Genomic DNA, 19339 nt, shown 5'->3' with positions numbered 1-19339 from the left:
GCTGTTATGTCAATAGTATCTCAATAAAACTGGAAGGAAAAAAAAGAAATAGACCTCTTTATATATACAAATTTGATGTTTGCAAATTCTATCCTTCATTTAGTATTTGCTTCTAAGGATATGCCTCCAGCTACTTTGTGATGTGGTCACCTCAGGAAGCCTGGGCAAGGCCTCCTCCCAGAGAGCTCAGGAGGGTGGGCTTTCTCTCCCTCTGAGCCGCCATCTGGTCCTGGGAAACCCCCGCACACCCTTCAGAATATGCCAGACTTTTCAGAAAACCGATTAAGACTGTTCTTGCTCCGTGAGGGTTTTAATTTCTCATAGTATCTCGCTCGGTTCTTTTAGGAATGATCATATCCTGGGAACAAGGAATGTCCAGTGTATCACTCCAGGAATTAAAATCCAAAAGAGGGTTTGTATCTGTTGGTTGATCAAATGCTTGTTTCGTGTGGGTAGGAAGTGACAGCCTTTTCTTGTAGAATATACTTTCCATATGCTGAGATACCTTAGAAGACAAAATATAGTAATTACATCTATGAATTCTTTCAATAACACAGCATACTCTGCTAAGCCACAGGTGGCAGGGAGGCTGAGGTAATTTCAGGTATGGGACATCTAGAAGGACACAATTCTAGGATGTGGTGGGCTTTTTCTTTTAGAATCATAGTGTTTACATTGTAAAACTGGATATCAAGGTGGTAGGAGCTTGCCAGTTCCTGTTCTTGGTTCTGCTGTGGTTCATTTGCACACACAATTATTTCACTCTGAGTTCACTCTAGCTCTTCCTTTCCCAATGGTCCCACAAAGGTTCCCACAGACACCCTACTTCACCTTCACCAACACCCAGCCCGTCCTTCTCCAGGTGAGGCTGGAATTCTTTAGAACCTTAGCACACAACTGGCCTTCAGTGGGCTTAGTGTTGAGACATAAATAAGGCTGCGCTGGGGCTTGGTGCCCTAGTACTAACCAGCGGGCTCCTACACAAACCTGATGCCGAGTGGGACCCAGGAGATTTCTATATTGTTCGCATTGTTACAGCTCAAACCCCCAGCTCCCGCCATTCTAATAATATCTTTCTCTAATTCCAGTAACTTTTTCTTCTCCTACCCCTTCCCTTGTGTGCTCAGTCCCGGTCTACCTTCTACGTTTCTGTTCTGGAGGGTAGGTTTCCTTCTTCTTAGCAGTTCTTGCTGTAATGGAATTTTGCCCTTGATTCCCATTTTGGAGACTGAGATTTTGTTATCCACTGATTCCTGCCTGCCCACCTTCTGGGACTTTCAGATGTTACTCAGAACCTTCCAATTTTCCTGCTTCAATGGGACCCCTGGAAATTCCCAATCCCAAGGACTCTACAACTGTTCTGCTTGGTTGAACATCTGGCATCAGCTGGACCTTCCCCCTCCACCTCCCCCCCACCCCCAGCTTCTGTGGGAGTCCTGTCATGCTGGTAGATGGGGCCTGGGATGTAATAGCTCAGCTGGGCTGCATGAAAGCACTTATATATATCAGATAGGAGCATAAGAATGCTAGCAGCAAGTGAGGAGAAGATTAAGAATGACTTGGGGTTGGCCACATTGTAAGGACAAAGCAGAACAAAAAGTGCAACGAAAGTGATAAACCAAAGCCAAAGAAAATCAGATTTGAGAAAAAACTGCAGTGTTATTGTAAGTACTCCAAGAGGTATAGTTTCCTCACGAAAGAAAAATAAATCATTTAAAAGTGAATATTATATTGTACCAATGTTAATTTCTTAGTTTTGACAAATGTGCCCTCTCATGTATTATGTTAACATTAGGAAAAGCTAGGTGAATTCTCTGTACTATCTTGGCAACTTTTCTGTATCTAAAGTTATTCCAAAATAAGAAGTTGAAAAAAAGAACATCAATGGAAACACTGAAGTACTCCTTTACCCTGAAAAGTTTAGGAAAAATAAAAAGGTTTTTGAAGGACATTCTGGAAACTCAGCTCCTGGTCTAAGCATGTATTGTGAATAAGTAAAGTACTGTAAAAATTCTGAAAGAATTAGTTGAGGCTTCTTGGTTTGACTTTTAGGAAACTCACTCTTTCAACAAATAACTATTGACCTATTATGGGTTTTGCACGTTCTAAGGTTATATCTGTCAACAAAACAGATAAAGATCTCTGCTCTAATGGAGCTTACATTCTAGTGGGGGCAGAGGGAAATCAAAAATAAAAATAAATATAACAAATAAATAAATTATATTGTGTGACTGAACGTGACGGGTGCTATGGGGAAAAAGAGAAGACCAGAAAAAGGGATAGCAGTAGTATGTATGGGGGCTGGGCCGTGTGCAATTTTAAGTAAGGTGAACCAATCAAACCTCACTGAGATGGTACGGTGGAGCAAAGATGAAGGAGATGAGGGAACAAAGCATGAGGATGTTGGGGGAAGAGCATTGCAGGCAGAGGGAACAGTGTGAAGGTGGAACCTGTCTAGATGTTCAAACAGCATCCAGAGGTGAGTTGACAAAAGCAGTAACTGGCAGGGAGAGACTTAGAAGATGAGGTCAGGAAGGCAAGGGTGGTGATGGGTGCAGAGGAGTGCAAATAATATAGGACTTTGACTTGGACTTTGAAAGAAATGGGGAGCTATTGCAGACATTTGAGCAGAAGAGTGACATGATCTGTCTCATGTATTAGAAGAATCATTCTTTACTGCTGTGTGAATACGCTCTGGGTGGGCAAGGGCAGAGCAGGGAGAAGAGTTAGAAGGCTAACGCAGTAATCCAACGAGAGAAGACAGTGCCTTAGACCAGAATGAAGCAGTGGAGGTAGTGATGAGAAGTGGTGCTCTGGAGCTGGCTTGTTCCAGCTCTTGAGACCAATTGTTATATTTTTAGGAAATTTGCCAGCTAATTGCTAAAAATGCCAGTATTGAAAATTAAATTATATAAAGTTACAATTAGATATATTATATTGCAAACTAAAGTATTAAATACCCCAAACCTATCACTTAATTATTTTTACCTACTTATTTTACTATAATTGTTTATTATTATCTCTGCTATTGAGGTTGTTTACACTTGTGCCATCCACATGGTGAAGACAGTCTGAAATGGGGAGCTGCTGTGCATCTCTTCCCAATTCTGTATTCAGTGACGCTGCATGTGTCAGCCATGGTGGGAGGACTGACACCACAGAAATTGACAAATGCTACAAATCGGGGTTCATTTTTAAAGACAGCAGGTTGTTAAACACTGGCCAGCACACCACTGCTTTGTGCCTTCCCAACCAAAACTAGGAACATGTACCAATGCCCCGTCCAAAGTTTTTAGGTTCCTTTTTTTTTTTTTTTTGCGGTACGCGGGCCTCTCACTGTTGTGGCCTCTCCCGCTGCGGAGCACAGGCTCCAGACACGCAGGCTCAGCGGGCTCACGGGCCCAGCTGCTCCGCGGCATGTGGGATCTTCCCAGACCAGGGCACGAACCCGTGTCCCCTGCATCGGCAGGCGGACTCTCAACCACTGCGCCACCAGGGAAGCCCTCAGGTTCCCTCACTTTTATCATGTCCCCAACCACAGAGGGAAAAAGCTTAATAAAGATGTATCGTTAATGTTACAACAAGATAAAGGTAACATATTTCTCTTAAGCTTCATACCATGAACACGTTTAGTTACGAAAAATCACCCTACCTGCGATTGGATCTTTAGTGCCGGCCCCAGCTTTAAGCCCATAGTGCTTCGAAGATGCCCCTCTGTGAGTAATGGCAAGGTTTCTCCATCAATTGCATGATCTTTAAACACCTTATTAAACACAAAAGATGTCAGCTTTGTTTAAATGTCTTTTTTTTAAGACCTAACCTATTTTCATGAAAGCAACTTGAGCAACCTTTCTGAAACACAAAGCTAAGCACGCCACTCCTCCTTAAAACCTAGACTGTTTCCGGGATGAAGTCACAATCCTTCAAGTCTCTGTGGCCTGATCCCTTCTCCCTCTTCAGTCCCCTATCCTGCCATCCTCACCTTTCCCACCTTGGCCCTCGCCTCTGGCCACTAAAAATTATTCTCAAATCCCAACCACGTTAAGTTCTCTCTGGCTTCTGGTCCTCACCTGGAAACTCCTCCTTTGCCTCCCTCTCACCTTGTTGTCCCTCAGGTGGTAAACTCCTCACTGTCAGGTCTCACTTTCGATGCCTCTTCCTCTAGGAAACCGTAAGGCCCTCCCATGTGTTCCTACCACGCGCCGTAGCTGCCCTCTCCAGCACGGTCACGCTGATGTGGAATCCCTTACGGTGCCCCTCTTCTGGACTACAAGCTCCGTAAGAAGAGGAACCATATTTGTCCCATTTCCACTGTGTGTTCCGTGCCTCGGAGGGCATGCCTCAGGACCAGCAGAAGATTAGATTCTTCTTGGGAAACTTCTATACCAGGAACTTTGTGTTCTAACAGATTTTAGTTATTTACAAACTATATTTATTAAGTAATTATTTCTTTTCCTATTTTAACTGAGCAAATTGTAGAATGGCTAATTCTACAATTTGGGCCAAAGCAAAAAAGTGGACAGTTTGGGTTAGTCTATGTAGCCTTATTTTGGGGAAATGTATGATATTTCTTAGGTTGTCTGTTGTTTTGAAATATCTTGAATAACTTAAGCATACCTCCTACCATCTTTGAGAATTCCTAGGGCCCCAGGTACCCTTGGCCGAAAATCATATGGCCCAATATCCTCAATGTAGAGTAATTATAATGGAAAGAGCTAGATTTGTAGTCACACACACATTTCTTTAAGCAGTCCTCTAGCCACCTTGAAGTTCAGCTTTACTCAGCTGCAAAATAGAGTTAATATCTCCTTTGCAGAAGTACGGTGTCGATTAAATTTAAAAGACAATCTAAATAATTTACTTAGTACTGCGCCTGGCACATAATCTCCTGCCAATAAAGAGTAGGCGCTATTATTATGATTTTTTGTAAATGAGAGAACCAACATAGAAAAGGTTAAGTGAGTTGCCCAAAAAGCATAGCTTGCCTGTTAGAGAACTTGTAAAATAATGTATAGTTCATGATTCTGATCCAGAATTTTCCCTGCTTAACCCCAATCAACCCTTAACTGCCAATCAGCAAAAGGAGTGCTGATAAAAATAGTTACCTATATTTATGGTAGAAAATTTACCTAATTTCTCTTTCCTTTGTAGGGATTCCATTGAGCAGCAAAGGGACCGTGAGAGCTCATCCAAAGAAGGAGAAATCACAGCGATAAATTTTCACACACAGGTAGGTTGGCACCCAGGGCCTGAAATGCATGAGGGCCTAACCTTCAGTCATGGTGGATGGACCCTGGGCCTGAGGCAAGGATGCAGAACATACCTCTGTCACTCAGAAGATATCCTCACTTCATTCTCATGAGAGCAGTTTGGGCCAAGTGCATGATATAAATATGCATGTATTTTTAATAATTTCATTTATTTTTAGAGAGAATACTTTAACTGCTGACTTATTTGAACTAGACATTGACTTTGAACCAAAAAAATGTGTTACAGGGTATCCTGGATATCCCTAAATGGCTGAACCACCCATCCTCTCTTCACATCTATTTAAAAGATTTCATTTGCAAGGGGCTTTGGATTTTCACTGCAGTTATTTTTTCCTGAATTTTCTTTTTCTACCTGCAGAAGGTGGGTGGTTGGAGGTTGCTGCACCTAAGGCAGAGGTGAGGAAGAAGAGGACAGAGAAGGGGACAGGGGGTGTGGCCCTGAGTAGTCCCAGGGGCTGTGAGTAAAAGCGGATGGCACATTGCAGACAAGGGTTCCTGTGAGAGCTGTGCACAAGCAGTGCTGCTTCAGAGCCTGTTGCGCTCAGACGGCACCCAGCTGCATCCAGGGGGGTGCTCCCCATTTCTGTACAGAACACCGTCACTGAACACAGCCTGGTCATGCCCAGCAGAGTAGTGCCATCCTTGCTGTTGAGGTCACCAGCAATTGCTAGGAGGGGAACTGACTTTAGTGAGGAAACAAGAGCAGGACTTGATCCTAAACACATTTGAGAAACACCTAGAAATAACTGTACCACTTCTTGGGGTGGGGAAGGAAGCACCAACATCCTGTTGGCAAGAGATAATGAGTCAGCAAAGTTTGGGGTCTTCGTGTTTATGTGACTTCTTTATACCCATAAGGGGACATCTGGGATTATAAAGTATGAAATGCATGTAACATTGTTTATTACAAGAGTGGTTATTATAAACTGCATTTTTTTGACTGTGAATCACTGACTGATAAAAAATATTGAGTTCAAACAGATTCAATCCATCAGAAGTCAGTAATCAAATGTTCGTTATACATGGGGTTGCTTCTTTCTGGTTATCAGAATTTGGTAACTTCATTGTACCACTTGAAAAGCAGCATAGATACATTTAAAAAGTGACTTACCCACGGTTAATGACTAGTAATAAAATAATAAGGTTATACTCATTGAATAGGCAAAATAGAACAAATTTTTTTAGCAGGTATGCAAAAAGACAAAGTAGGTGACTTGAAGAACACAACTTGCTTCACAAGTAACTTGAGATTCTGCTTTCTCTAGAAGCCTCTGAGGTAATGATGAAATTAGAATCTACTGAGTGCCAGGCACTCATTTATGCTTACAACAATCCTTTGAAAATGTATTATACTATTATCCTCATTTTACAGATGAAAAAACCGAGACACTGAGGAGGGAGGCAACTTGTCTTAGGTCACATGTCCAGAAAGTGGAAAAGCCAGGATTTGAACTTGTACTTTCTGGTTTCATAAGCCATACTCTTAATCACTACTCTATATGACTTTTCCATTGGTCCAATAAAAAGAACAAAGGAAGAAAAAGAGAAAGGGAAAGAAAGAAAGAAAGAAAGAAAGAAAGGAAAGAAAGAAAGAAAGAAAGAAAGAAAGAAAGAAAGAAAGAAAGAAAGAAAGAAAGAAAGAAAGGAAGGAAGGAAGGAAGGAAGGAAGGAAGGAAGGAAGGAAGGAAGGAAGGAAGGAAGGAAGGAAGGAAAGAAAGAGAGAAAGGAAGGAAGAAAGAAATGAAAATTTTTAAAAAATTAACAGCATTACACTGAAGAAAATATCACAAAATGAGATCTGAAAAAAGTTATCACTAACATCAGTTACTTATGATGTAGTTAAATCATAATGTCCTTTTCTTGCTTTCTTTTACTTTAAAATATAAACCAAAGATAGTTATACCAGATTTAGTAGGCACACTGTTGCTTGGAATTATGTTATTAAATCACTTGAAAAAGTAAATTATATGCATGAAAATGTAGCACTGACATAAACTTCAAAAACTTGGCAACCCACCATTTTTATCTCCAATTTTCCCATATAAGTGAGGCTAGTTTTACTTTTCAACTGTCCTGATAGTTCATTATAATTTAAAAAATGGTATTTATCTACCAGATTAAATTATGTGCGTAGGCATTTTTATATATTGCCCCAGAATAAAAATGGAATTTAAAAATAGTTAATTTCCAACTTTTCAGATGTATTTCCTTCTTGTCCTTTTTAGAATAAAGTATATATTTCTGTTATGTATGATGAGTAGCCTAAAACTTCTGATACAGAAGTACATGCCTCCAAATGTTTGCTAAATGGATGAGCAGGGAATATAGTAGATACCTCTCATTCTTCTTGGATGTTTGGCCTCTGAACCTCCTAATTCTGGGAGAATTCCACATCTCAGGAGCCTTGATGGGACAGAAACTAAAGCCAGACACTGGCTTTCCCAGCCTCCCCTGAGGCTGGGGTGGGCACATGACCCAAGCTCCACCAATCAGAGACTTCTGTTCCAAGGGAGCCAATGCCATACAAAGGGAGAGATTATTAGGAATGCTCTTTGGGGTCAAAATCAAGTTCGACAGAACTCATTATGAAGGAAGTATATTTCAAAGTGTCTAACTTTTAAGAAAATACTTAAATGTTGCGTCACCTGAGCATAGTCTGAACAACCTGGAAGGCCACTAATGAAGTTGTACACGTCATTCACGGTCCATTTCTGAATATCTTCATCCAAAGATAGATTTTCCTTGATTGTAAGAAGCACATGTGTTCCTTTAAAACAGAAAGAAAATTATTTTGTGGGAAAAGGGAAAAGGGGGAAGCTAAGAGTACAGTTTCTTGTATAGTTACATTCATTTCCTCATGTTCTATTACCACAGAGCAGTCCCTTTACATAGATCTACACGTGACCCCCTTAAAAGACAGAGTTACTGAGAGATGATTTCTAAAAAAGCTTAGCTACCTCCTTTCTTTTCTTCCTCTAAAGGATCTTTAATGACAACCTTATCATAAATAAAAACAAAGTTCCAGCTTCTCTCAGATTCCAATAGAAATACCCTGTGGATTTCATTCTCCAGATTAATACTACCATGTTCTATGATGTTACATGATTTATCATGCTCTCTAAGCCATGTGAGAATTTAGCTACATCTTCATCAAAATGGCAAATTAATATTTTGTCAGGGAAGCAGTCGGTATGGTGGCTAGATTACACATATCCAAATCCCTGTGTTTTAAAATATTTTTATCTAAAGAAGTTCCAGTTTTAAACTATTTTTTATCTAAAGAAGTTCTTGAAAACTATTCAGTGTGTCTTTTTGGGGCAGGGGATAGTGTGTTAATACTTTTAGGTTAGAGAGTATCATAGCAGTAGTGAGCACTGAAAGAGCTTCTGTTTAATTGTTTATTTTTTCTACACTTAAATACAGGGGAGATTGAATTCATACTTTTAAGCAAGAAGCCCCTCTGTTTTGTGTTGAAGAGATTAGATTAAATTAAAAATTAAATTAAAATGTTAATTAAAAATTCTGGTAGGCTTTCCCATCCTTCCTCATATTTACCTTCCTAGCCTTTGCTGAAAATTCTCTATATAGCAAATATATAAACAGAGATACATTGCACTGTTATGGCTAATTGGAACTAATGTAATAAATTTTTCAAGAGGAGGTCATTCTAAGTAGGATCAAGAAAAAGGAGGATAAAAAGAAACACAGTGGTTACAGCTCACCATGTAATAACTTCAGGGACTTGATGACCTGCGGTTCATGAGGATTAGCCCCTGGACTCCTACCTGGCAGAGATGGTCGAGGAACTGGCGGGTAAACCTCATTCTTTTCCCCACAGGCTGCCAAAACCTGCTCTGAAGCCTTCTCCTTCCCATTGTCCCAGGCCTTTTCTTCCAGGGGAGTGCCATGGGCTCCCCAGGGTTTTCCATGGCCGCGCTCCAGCTCTCCAAAGGTGTGGGCGGTTTCACCCAACTTGTGATTGTTGAGAGTGTCTGTTTCTGGGTCTTTTGCATACTCACTCTCTTCACAGGGTATTGCACGGGTTTGGCCTAGGGGCTTTTCTTCTACTCCACTTTTAGAACTCTCGGTGTCACTGTCTAGAACTTTCTGATTTCCTGTACCTCTCCTGAGACGACGACATTTCTGCCCCCAGCTCTCTAGAAAGTGCGGACCAGTTGCCACTAGCATGGGGTTTCCCTGAAAGTTTCTCAGGGCGCTTCTGTGAGCGTGCAGGTCACTGGCAGGGAGCATGCTTCTGCCATGGTCGGTGGCTGGGCCAGCTGGGATACTGAAGCCATAAAGGAATGGTATCCCTAGGCCTGCTAGTCCCTTGGAATTAACTTTTTCTATTCTCCTTTGTTGGTAAATGGCATGCATTTCCATTTCCATCCTAAAAACAGAACAATATATTTTATAAACCCAAGAAAACCATTAGAAATATCATTTTAATGGCCCTCTGCCTTCCCTATTGTAGCACCTCTGCTTTTCTTTTGAGTCCTTATGCTACTTCTCTGAAGTCTGTTAGGTGTAAACACGAATCCCCCAGAGAGCCACTGGGAAGGAGAGTTTGGAGTAAGATCACAGGTGAAGGGTTTGGCTGAATCTCACAATGGAAGTCTAAGGCCAGTCTTTAGAGCATTGTCTCTAATGGATGTGACAATCTTAGCAGGGATGGGGAGAATGCAGCACAGCATTAGTTTCCTGCCAGAGATTAATCCTCAAAGAAATTAAAGTTCTGGGAAGAAGTTTTTAAACCTTACAGTACAATTTTAGTGAGACTCAAGAAACACAGAAGTCTCAACTGTTAAAATTAATGCCAGTGGTAAGGGTTGGGGAAGGGAGAAGGGGGGAAGACTTGCTGGTATTTTTGCTTACTTTACTTTGCTTATTGGTCATCACCTGGACCCCTTAATGTTCATCAATGAAAAAGTTGACTGATGCTTTCTCTTGCCCACAGCAATAACCTAGTCATCACTGCTGTGTGTTTCTCCTGGCTGTTGAAGGCCACTTTTAGGTTGACAGGGGGCTGTCTGGGCTCTAATGGCATAGTTTGAAGTGGGATTGGCAAGCTTGGCTCCTGTCTTTGAGCAGAACTGAAGTCATTTAAGACAGAAATGCCAGTATGAATTTCAAAGGAATCACAGCTAGGCATTTTAATTATGAGACATTGACAAGCTACTGTGATCTGTAGACTTAGCTTCACTGTGTAATTTCTAATCTTGTTTTTATCCTTAAACAACCTGTGTACATGTTTGTATATGTTTCTTTTTGTAATATTCCTGGAATACTTTTTGAAAGTAATCAGTGTATGTGTGTGTGTGTGTGTGTGTGTGTGTGTGTGTGCGCATATATATACATATATAATCAGTGAATACATATACACAAATATAACAATATATACAAAAACAATACACAAATACAATAAATGAATGAATATATAGAAAAGTATATATATAACAAATGAATAAACAAACAAGTGAATGAATAGAAAATAAAACAACATTGTTACATTACCTGGCAGTATGCTGCCTTTGAATCATTTCATTCCTTCTAGCCATTGCCTTTATGGATTCAGGTGGCAAAATGCCCCAACCTTAAACAAGAAAACCACCATCCCACCCCACAAACAAATTAACAATATCCACTTGAAAATAATGAAAGAAAATATAATGATTTAAAACAGTATCTGCAAAAAACCACCAACTGACCACAGTGTTGGAAATGGTATCAGTTCATGGCTGTTCAGAATCTCAGAGTCACTTTGGTGATGGCATGATATAACACCAGATAATTTTTTTCTCTTTTATGGCTGTGCCTTGCGGCTTGTGGGATCTTATTTCCCTGACCAGGGATTGACCCCAGGGCCCTGGCAGTGAAAGCACCGAGTTCAAACCACTGGACTGCCAGGGAATTCCCCAGATATTTTTTTTTCTTTAAGTATGGGTCTCATGACTGGCAATGTTTCCCTGCCATACTTCAAAAGGAAAAAGATGAAATTAACTGTGGATCTCTTGATCGCTTGCTTTTTCAGTAAATATTGATAATTTTTTTTTGAAAGAAAAGAATTAGCTGACCTTAAAAAAAAAAAAGTAACTAAGTGCTTCTTTATGCACTGAAATCCCTGGAAATAATACAGTGGGTTTTTTTTGTTTTTGTTTTTTTTTGCGGTATGTGGGCCTCTCACTGTTGTGGCCTCTCCCGTTGCGGAGCACAGACTCCAGACACGCAGGCTCAACGGCCATGGTTCACGGGCCCAGCCGCTCCGCGGCATGTGGGATCCTCCCAGACCGGGGCACGAACCCGTGTCCCCTGCATCAGCAGGTGGACTCTCAACCACTGCACCAGGGAAGCCCCAAATATAGTGTTTTAAGTGGATAAAATATGAAGCTCTCTACATGGACTTTTGGGTGTAGCTGAGGAAAATACTTTTTAGAAAACAATTTCAATGGAGTTGAACAGCAATTACATTCTGTGTCAACCTTCCAATATGTCTTAAGGTAATGACAGCATCGTCAGAATTCAAGGCTCTATTCTTGCCTGGTAACTTCATGTTTTTATCATTTTTTCTTTTTCTGGACTCCTAATGCACTTAGAGTCTATGCTGGTGCTTCTCAAACCATCCCTTGGTGAAGGACTATTTTTTTCTTTTAAAATTTCCAACCCATCATGGACCAATACTTTCAAAAAATACATAAAATGACAGTTTAGAAAATTGAAATGAAAGCAAGAACAAGTACAAGCACAATTTAAAACGATTAGATTAACGGACATAAAATTACCCTGTCAGGTTGCTGTGAAAGTTTCTAAGCCTTACTCTCTGTTTATGCATTTATTTGTACAAACACTTCTCAGACCAGCATAGGTCTACAGACCACACTGTAACAATAACAGATGCACAAATTATACTTATTACAGAGTTTTGTTCAATGATAGTTCTACATGTGTAAATCTGTTCTCCCCAACAAGAGGGCAAGTATCATGAAGGCTAGAACTGTTTTTATACTTGCCTTGTACCAAGCTAGCAGAGCTCGTTAAACTCCTATTAATAATAACCTACCTTGAAATACACCATACTGTATCTATTTTTACGAGATTCTCTCTCAGTTGTAAAATTCAGAGGTTAGATGACATGGCCTCTAAAAATCCTTCTGACTCTAAACCTCTATATTTTTACAGTTCGGGGCCTTTGAGATATTCTCCTTGAGACAGCTGGCATGCATAAGACTGCCAACCCATGGGGTAATGCCCAAGGATGCAGAGAATGTCCATGTGAGAAGATCAGTGTAGAGGGCACAATTCTCATTACCTAGATTTTAGCACCCTATAAAATGTGGACTCATCAAACCTATTTCAAGTTTCTTTCTCTTTCCCCAATAGTTGACATCAAACTTAGTGCTAGTCCTGTTGTAATAATTCACTCCCTACCTAACATCCCAAATTTTGAAACAGATCCCTGTCTTAATCCCTATTTTGCTAACTTACTTAGTGGCTCGGTTTCTATAGGACTGAGGCCCTACCTTGCCCTTGCTTACTCTCTTACACGTCAGCCTTGAGGTGGGAGACTGACCTCTGTTCCTGGGACAGGTTGTCAACCTGCCTGTTTGTATCCAACTATTGGCAGTTTCTGGATTCTTCATCAGTAAGAAGCTCTTTCTGAGTCAGCAATGCAGCTATTTCACTGGTCTGCTTAATTGCTGCCTGTAACTTCGGGCTATAGATTTAACCTGGTTCTTGCTGCCAGATGGGGCTACCATCCAGGTTCAGCTGATGGGCCTGTCACACTCCAGTGGGTGGGTCTAGTTTCAGACCTGGCCCCTGCTCAATCTCATCGAAGTGGATCCACATGCACTGCGGCAGACAACATGCTTAAGTCCAGGCAGGCCAGTGTCTTCACTGGCCCTGGCACCAATCTTATTTCTTTCTGTCTCAGGCTTTTCACTCACATTGTTCATATCTAGTGGGTTGGTCAAAAAGTTCATTTGGGTTTTCCTGTAACATGGAAAACTCGAATGAACTTTTCGGCTAACTCAGTGTTAAGAGTTGTTGGAACTGGAGAGCAGGGACAAACAGAAACTCACTGAATATAGTTTGGGGGAGATAAGATGCATCAATCTGATCTTCAATCTTATTCCCTCTTGAGCCCCTACACTCATGTTTTTACTGACACCACTCTGCTGAAATTGCTCTTATCGAGATCATCAATGACCTCCACAAAGCTATATCTAATCATGTATTCTTGGTCCTCATCTTACTTGGCCTTTGAGTGGCACACTTGACACAGTTGCTCACTCTTTCCTTAAAACACTTTCTTCCCTTGGTTTCCAGGCCTCCGTCCTCTCCTGGGTTTCCTCCCACCTCAGTGGTTGCTTTTTCTATATCTCCTTTTATCTTCTAGACCCTGTTGGTATGTCCCAGGGATCATCCTTTTAACTTCTAACTCATCCTTTTAACCTACTCTATGGATGATCTCATCTAGTCTCATATATCCCGATGACTTCCAAAATTATATCTCCAGGTTGTCTCCAGAAGTCCTCCCTGGACTTCAGCTGCCTTCCAGACATCCCCCCATTGATTGTCTATTAGGCATCTCAAATGCCTATGATATCCCTCCCGCCCCAAGAACTCTTGCTTTCATGGTCTTCCTCAACTCAGTGAAGAGCAACTCCACCTTTCCCATTTCTCAGCCAAAATTTCTGATGTCATCCTTAACACCTCTCCTCTTTTTACATCTCGTATCTAAACTCTGAGAAAATCTTGTTGTTTCTACCTTCAAAGTATTTACAGAATCCAGCCACTTCTTACCATTCCTACTGTCATCACGCAGGGCCAATCCATCATAATCTTTTGACTATTCTAATAGCCCATTAACTCCCATCAGTTTAACTCCAGAACTTTAATCCTATCAAGTTTGTCCCCAACACAGCAGCCAGAGTGATCCTGGTAAAATGTAAGTCAGACCATGTCATTCCTTTGCTCAAACTCCTCAAAAGCTTTCCCTCTTCCCCAGAATAAAAGGCAGGTCCTCACTATGACCTATCAGGCCATCTGTAAACTGCCCCAGGGCCTTTAACTCTCAGACCTCATCTCCTCATGACCTCATCAGTTCCTGCCTGTAAGATAAGACAGATAGTAATTGCAGATTTTCATGTTATTCATCAGTAAATTGATGGTTGGAGGAGTTAAGCGACTTACACTTGGTTACACAGTGGTGGAACCATGATTTAAACCTAGGTAGTAATTATAGAAACTACAAGTATAATCACCATACAGTTTTGCCTCTAAAATTTGGCAGTAAATTTGATGGCAAGCTTAATGCAGCAATCCAGTTCACAGTGGCTCCACAGACGAGAGCCATCTGTTGCTCATACCTGAGTAGACATGACTGGACAGCACATTCGGCATATTTGCATTTGGTAGAGCAGAGAATCCAAATTGGGAAGGAACACAAAACTGTCTTGGGTCAGTTGGAGCTACAGTGGGAGGCAATAAATCTCTAGGGAAAAAGATACAAATTAGGATATTACTCAGCCATAAAAAGAAACGAAATTGAGCTATTTGTAATGAGGTGGATAGACCTAGAGTCTGTCATACAGAGTGAAGTAAGTCAGAAAGAGAAAAAACAAATACCGTATGCTAACACATATATATGGAATTTAAGAAAAAAAATGTCATGAAGAACCTAGGGGTAAGACAGGAATAAAGACACAGACCTAGTGGAGAACGGACTTGAGGATATGGGGAGGGGGAAGGGTGAGCTGTGACAAAGCAAGAGAGAGGCATGGACATATATACACTAGAAAGATAGCTAGTGGGAAGCAGCCGCATAGCACAGGAAGATCAGCTTGGTGCTTTGTGACCGCCTGGAGGGGTGGGATAGGGAGGGTGGGAGGGAGGGAGACGCAAGAGGGAAGAGATATGGGAACATATGTATATGTATAACTGATTCACTTTGTTATAAAGCAGAAACTAACACACCATTGTAAAGCAATTATACCCCCAATAAAGATGTTAAAAAAAAAAAAGATACAAATTAGGTAAAATGAAAATGGAATTGTACAAAATTTCCATTGCATAGACTGAGTTTTTTTTAATTGCCATATGGGATTCTATCATCTCTTCCCAAAATGAAGTACAAAAGTCCTGCAGTCTCTATTGGCTTAAGTAGAAATATGATGAGAAAGCTTAGGAGGAAGGGCTCTACTAAGGAAGGACTAACTCAGCTGCCAACACAACAGAGAAAGCAGGAAAGGGAAGTTTTAGGGATGTCAGGGGAAAAAAAAGATCCAATCAAATCAGTACCAATGTCTGATTTTCCATTCTTGACCACAACATTCTTTCCTCATTAGATAAACATACTGTGGCTTGAGTTTTGCCATCTGGGATCAGCGACTACCTGGGTGGACAATTTATTTCTCCACACTTCAGTGGTCTCTAGAAGTCCAACTCTTTTGTTTGTGCTCCATGAACAAGCACAAATACTGAATTTTTCTTTCTCCTCGGAATGTCAGACTGTATCAATATATTCAAAAGAAGGGAAGACAGGAAACTGCCAGAGTGTACCACCAAAATACTGATAACTTCACTTTTATTGCAAAGAAAGAACTGCTCTATCACAGGAAATCCAGGATACCCAATTGTTATGGCCTGAATTGTGTTCCTAACCCCTGCCCCACCATGCGACTGTCTTTGGAGCCAGGGCCTTTAAGGGGGTAATTAAAGTTAAATGAAGTCCTAAGGGTGGCGCCCCAGTAGGACTGGTGTTCTTATAAGAAGAGGAAGAGACACCAGAAGTGCTTGCACACAGAGAAAAAAGCACGTGAAGACACAGAGAAAAAGGCAGCCAAGCCAAGGAGAGAAGCCTCAGGAGAAACAAAACCTGCCAGTACCTTGATCTAGGACTTTCAGCCTCCAGAACTGTGAGAAATAAAATTAAGCCACCCAGTCTGTGGTATTTTGCTACCACAGCCCTAGCAGACTACATCCACGTTTGCACCTATGCAATGCTGTTACATAGAAAGTGCTCCTTAGCTATTTGCTGAGTGAGGATGTCAAGCAGGCCTCAAAGGGGAAGTGATGAGAAGTTTGTTGAAGATGTGGCCGGCAGATTTATTGCACCACAGTTCCCTGAAATAACATTAGACAATAAAACAACACTGGGATTAACAGCATTTGAAACCTTAATAATATCCATTTTCTCCTTTGACTGGAATATCGTATTGAAGAGAAATACCTATCCACACTTGGAGGTTCAAATGGTGAGGGAACCAGTGGAATGCTCTGATGCCCTGATGCTGTCAATAAAGGGTTCACGGCCATCATTGGATTTATCATCAATATCTCTCGCCACTGACGGAGTTCTAAAAAAAACCAGATAGATATGTCAACAAATACCTCTACTTTTTGTGAACTATTTGAATTCTTCTTGAACACGATGAACACCTTTTGTATTTTCCCAACACTTGGGAAGACTAACTACAGCAAGATTTCAGTTACACAAAAACCCCTCCATCGTTAAGTACCCAGATACAACTGTAGAACTCCGTGTGCCTTTGGAATTTGTTGGAGAGTCCACAGGTAATACCATACCACACTACAAGCAACACTAATAAAATTAAACCAGTTTTGCAAGATTCCAGAAATACCATCTTCTTTTATTACAACTTATTTTGATGCTTATATTTCCAGAAGTACAAATGCATGTATGCTCCCATATTTTTAAATTTTTGGAAAAATATTCCTATTTAGTTGATAAGATTAAAACAGAAAAGAGGAGGAAAATCTTCCTAATGGCCCAAAATACATCTAATTAAAGTGAATACAGGCTGACTGCATGTGTCTAATTAGAACAAGTGACCAAGTTATATCCAAACATACATAAACACAAGCATTCATAACTTTATCTAGAACCTAGTGATCAGAAAAAGGGACCATTATAAAAGGGGTAAAATTTTGTCTTATATTTTCTTATTAATCATTAACATCTTTTGAATAATTTTAAATATTAAATGAGTGTTAGTCAAACAGGTCACTTTAGCTTCTTCATCCTCAATAGTTACTTTAAAAAAAACTGAGATAACTACAGCTATGTTTGAAAAAAAAAGGAAATCAGGAAGAAAATGTTCTGCTTTTCAAAGTAGTGATGTTTTTTTCTTTCTCGTGTGCATATTTGATTTAATTTTTAAAAGAGCTAATACATTCATATGGTTCCAAAACTAGAAATACAATGTATTTAAATAAGCAGTCACTTCTTTAGCTTCTTTTTCAGGCCTAAACCTACGGATCAACTTCGAAATTCAAGTCCACAGGTCACCTAGCATTGGCTTTCACCATTCATATACATTTTTTTCAAGTTTTGAATGTGGATTTCTTTTCACTATTTCTGTGAGGTCAATATAATTTCTTCCCTGATAGTGGCCTCAGAGTAGTGACCAGTCAGAATCAGGATAAAATTATTTGCCAGATGCCTGCCAGCCAGGGTGAGATGCCAAGAAAGAACTCAGGCCAGGTGTGTCAGCTGTGGGCTTGCATCTCTGGTGAGGACACTGATCCTTGGCTTAGAACCTCAGGTCCTCCGCATCTGAGATTTGGTGCCCAGCCACCTTTTTTCACCTCGTCCATTACACAACAGAACAGTGTGGGACACAACGTGGGGTTTCCTTTTGAAATACTGTTGAACTTTGATTTGTGTCATGAATTGACAGTCTCTGGTAGAAGTCTGAACTTACCTATGAGAGAGGTAGAAACTCTGAAGCTGTGACATATAGTGCTCATCTTGCATTTTATGTGATGCCTGAAACAAATCTGGAGGAAGGAGAAGGAAGAAAAGGAGTGCAGAATCCCTCCAGAGCAAGCATTGCCTAGAGGCTGACCACCCCGCTACTTCACATGTCACCATAGGGAAGTGCCATGGAGATTACTCACCAAAAGTGGATGAGACTATCTTACTTTGGGATTCCTCCAAAGCAGGCCTGAGACAAGGACTTGAATGAAGGTAATTTATTTGGGAGGTAATCCCAGGAAGCCCACATGAGGGAGTGGGTGAGACCAGGAAGGGAAAAAAGCCAATAAGGGGTGAGCTAGTCTGTGAGTTACCACTATGGACAACCTTCTGGGGACCCTCTAAGAAAACTTGTAGTGCACACCTCATAATTGTCCCAGTGAAAGACACAGAGCTGGCCATTTACCCACTGATTTCTGTCAGCCACTGGTGGAGGGCAACGTTCTCCCTTGCATCTGGGTTATGCCGGAGCTAGATCCAACAAGCTCCTACAGTGCCGGAGAAAGCCTTCCGTCTGAAGCAGAGAAATGCACGTGCTTGAGATGGGAAATGACCTCTGTGGTTGCAGGTGAACTCAGAAAGGGGGTATGGTAAGGCAGCAAGAACTGTTGAGGCCACGTGATTACTTTCTAATGTCATTCCACTAATCGACACAAATGCCTTTCTTCTGGACCACCAGGTTTGCCAGGCATAGGCATATTTCTACGAGGCTCTGTAGGGTCCATTGTCTGCAACAACACAGCTGGATTTTTTTCCCTGTTATTCATGTGTTCAGTGAAATGAGTGGGGGACTTAAGGCTATTGAGCCAATGGAGTTGAAGAAATGAGGCATCGGAGACAAGTCTCATCTAATTTACCATTAAAGCCCTCCTTGGTACCATACCTGTCCTGGATTCCATGGTGCTTGAACCTGACTTTCTTTCTTTTTGCAATGCCAGGGAAATTGAATGTAATCTATAAAATTTTGTTATACTTCTGACATGGTAATTTATTATTTTTAATCAGTCTACCAAATTTTTTCCTAAAATGTAAATTATTCCCAAGTCTACAGAAATGTCCCTATGTCATGAAGGTCCCTGGGAAGGACAATGAGTCATTGGCACCTACCACACCTGAGTGTTACAGTTCTGGGCTCCACCTGGCTTCCCTAGTTTCTTTTCATCTTTACACCTGTGAGAAAGTGCTTATTTACTTACCACGACATCTATTAGTGCCCAAATTTTCTTAAAAAAAAATTATAGCCCTGTGCTATAGACTGTCTCCCCTCAAAATTCGTATGTTGAAAACTAAT

General features: G+C 40.8%; 1 protein-coding gene across 1 annotated transcript; it reads right to left on the bottom strand.

Moving 5' to 3' along the window:
- Window positions 1-310: 310 nt before the first annotated feature.
- On the bottom strand, window positions 311-16586 carry SAMD7 (sterile alpha motif domain containing 7). Its single transcript, XM_065877033.1, has 7 exons — window positions 16501-16586; window positions 14639-14763; window positions 10785-10863; window positions 9056-9660; window positions 7916-8037; window positions 3653-3763; window positions 311-505 (listed from the first exon to the last, which is right to left on the bottom strand). The coding sequence occupies exons 1-7, from the start codon at window positions 16584-16586 to the stop codon at window positions 311-313; spliced, it is 1323 nt and encodes a 440-aa protein (XP_065733105.1).
- Between the last annotated feature and the right edge of the window lie 2753 nt (window positions 16587-19339).

The sequence above is a fragment of the Phocoena phocoena genome, chromosome 4, assembly GCF_963924675.1.
Source record: "Phocoena phocoena chromosome 4, mPhoPho1.1, whole genome shotgun sequence".
Taxonomy (NCBI): Eukaryota; Metazoa; Chordata; class Mammalia; order Artiodactyla; family Phocoenidae; genus Phocoena; species Phocoena phocoena.
Note: the sequence above shows the minus strand (reverse complement) of the source record. Positions and strands in the feature narration are given on the sequence as shown.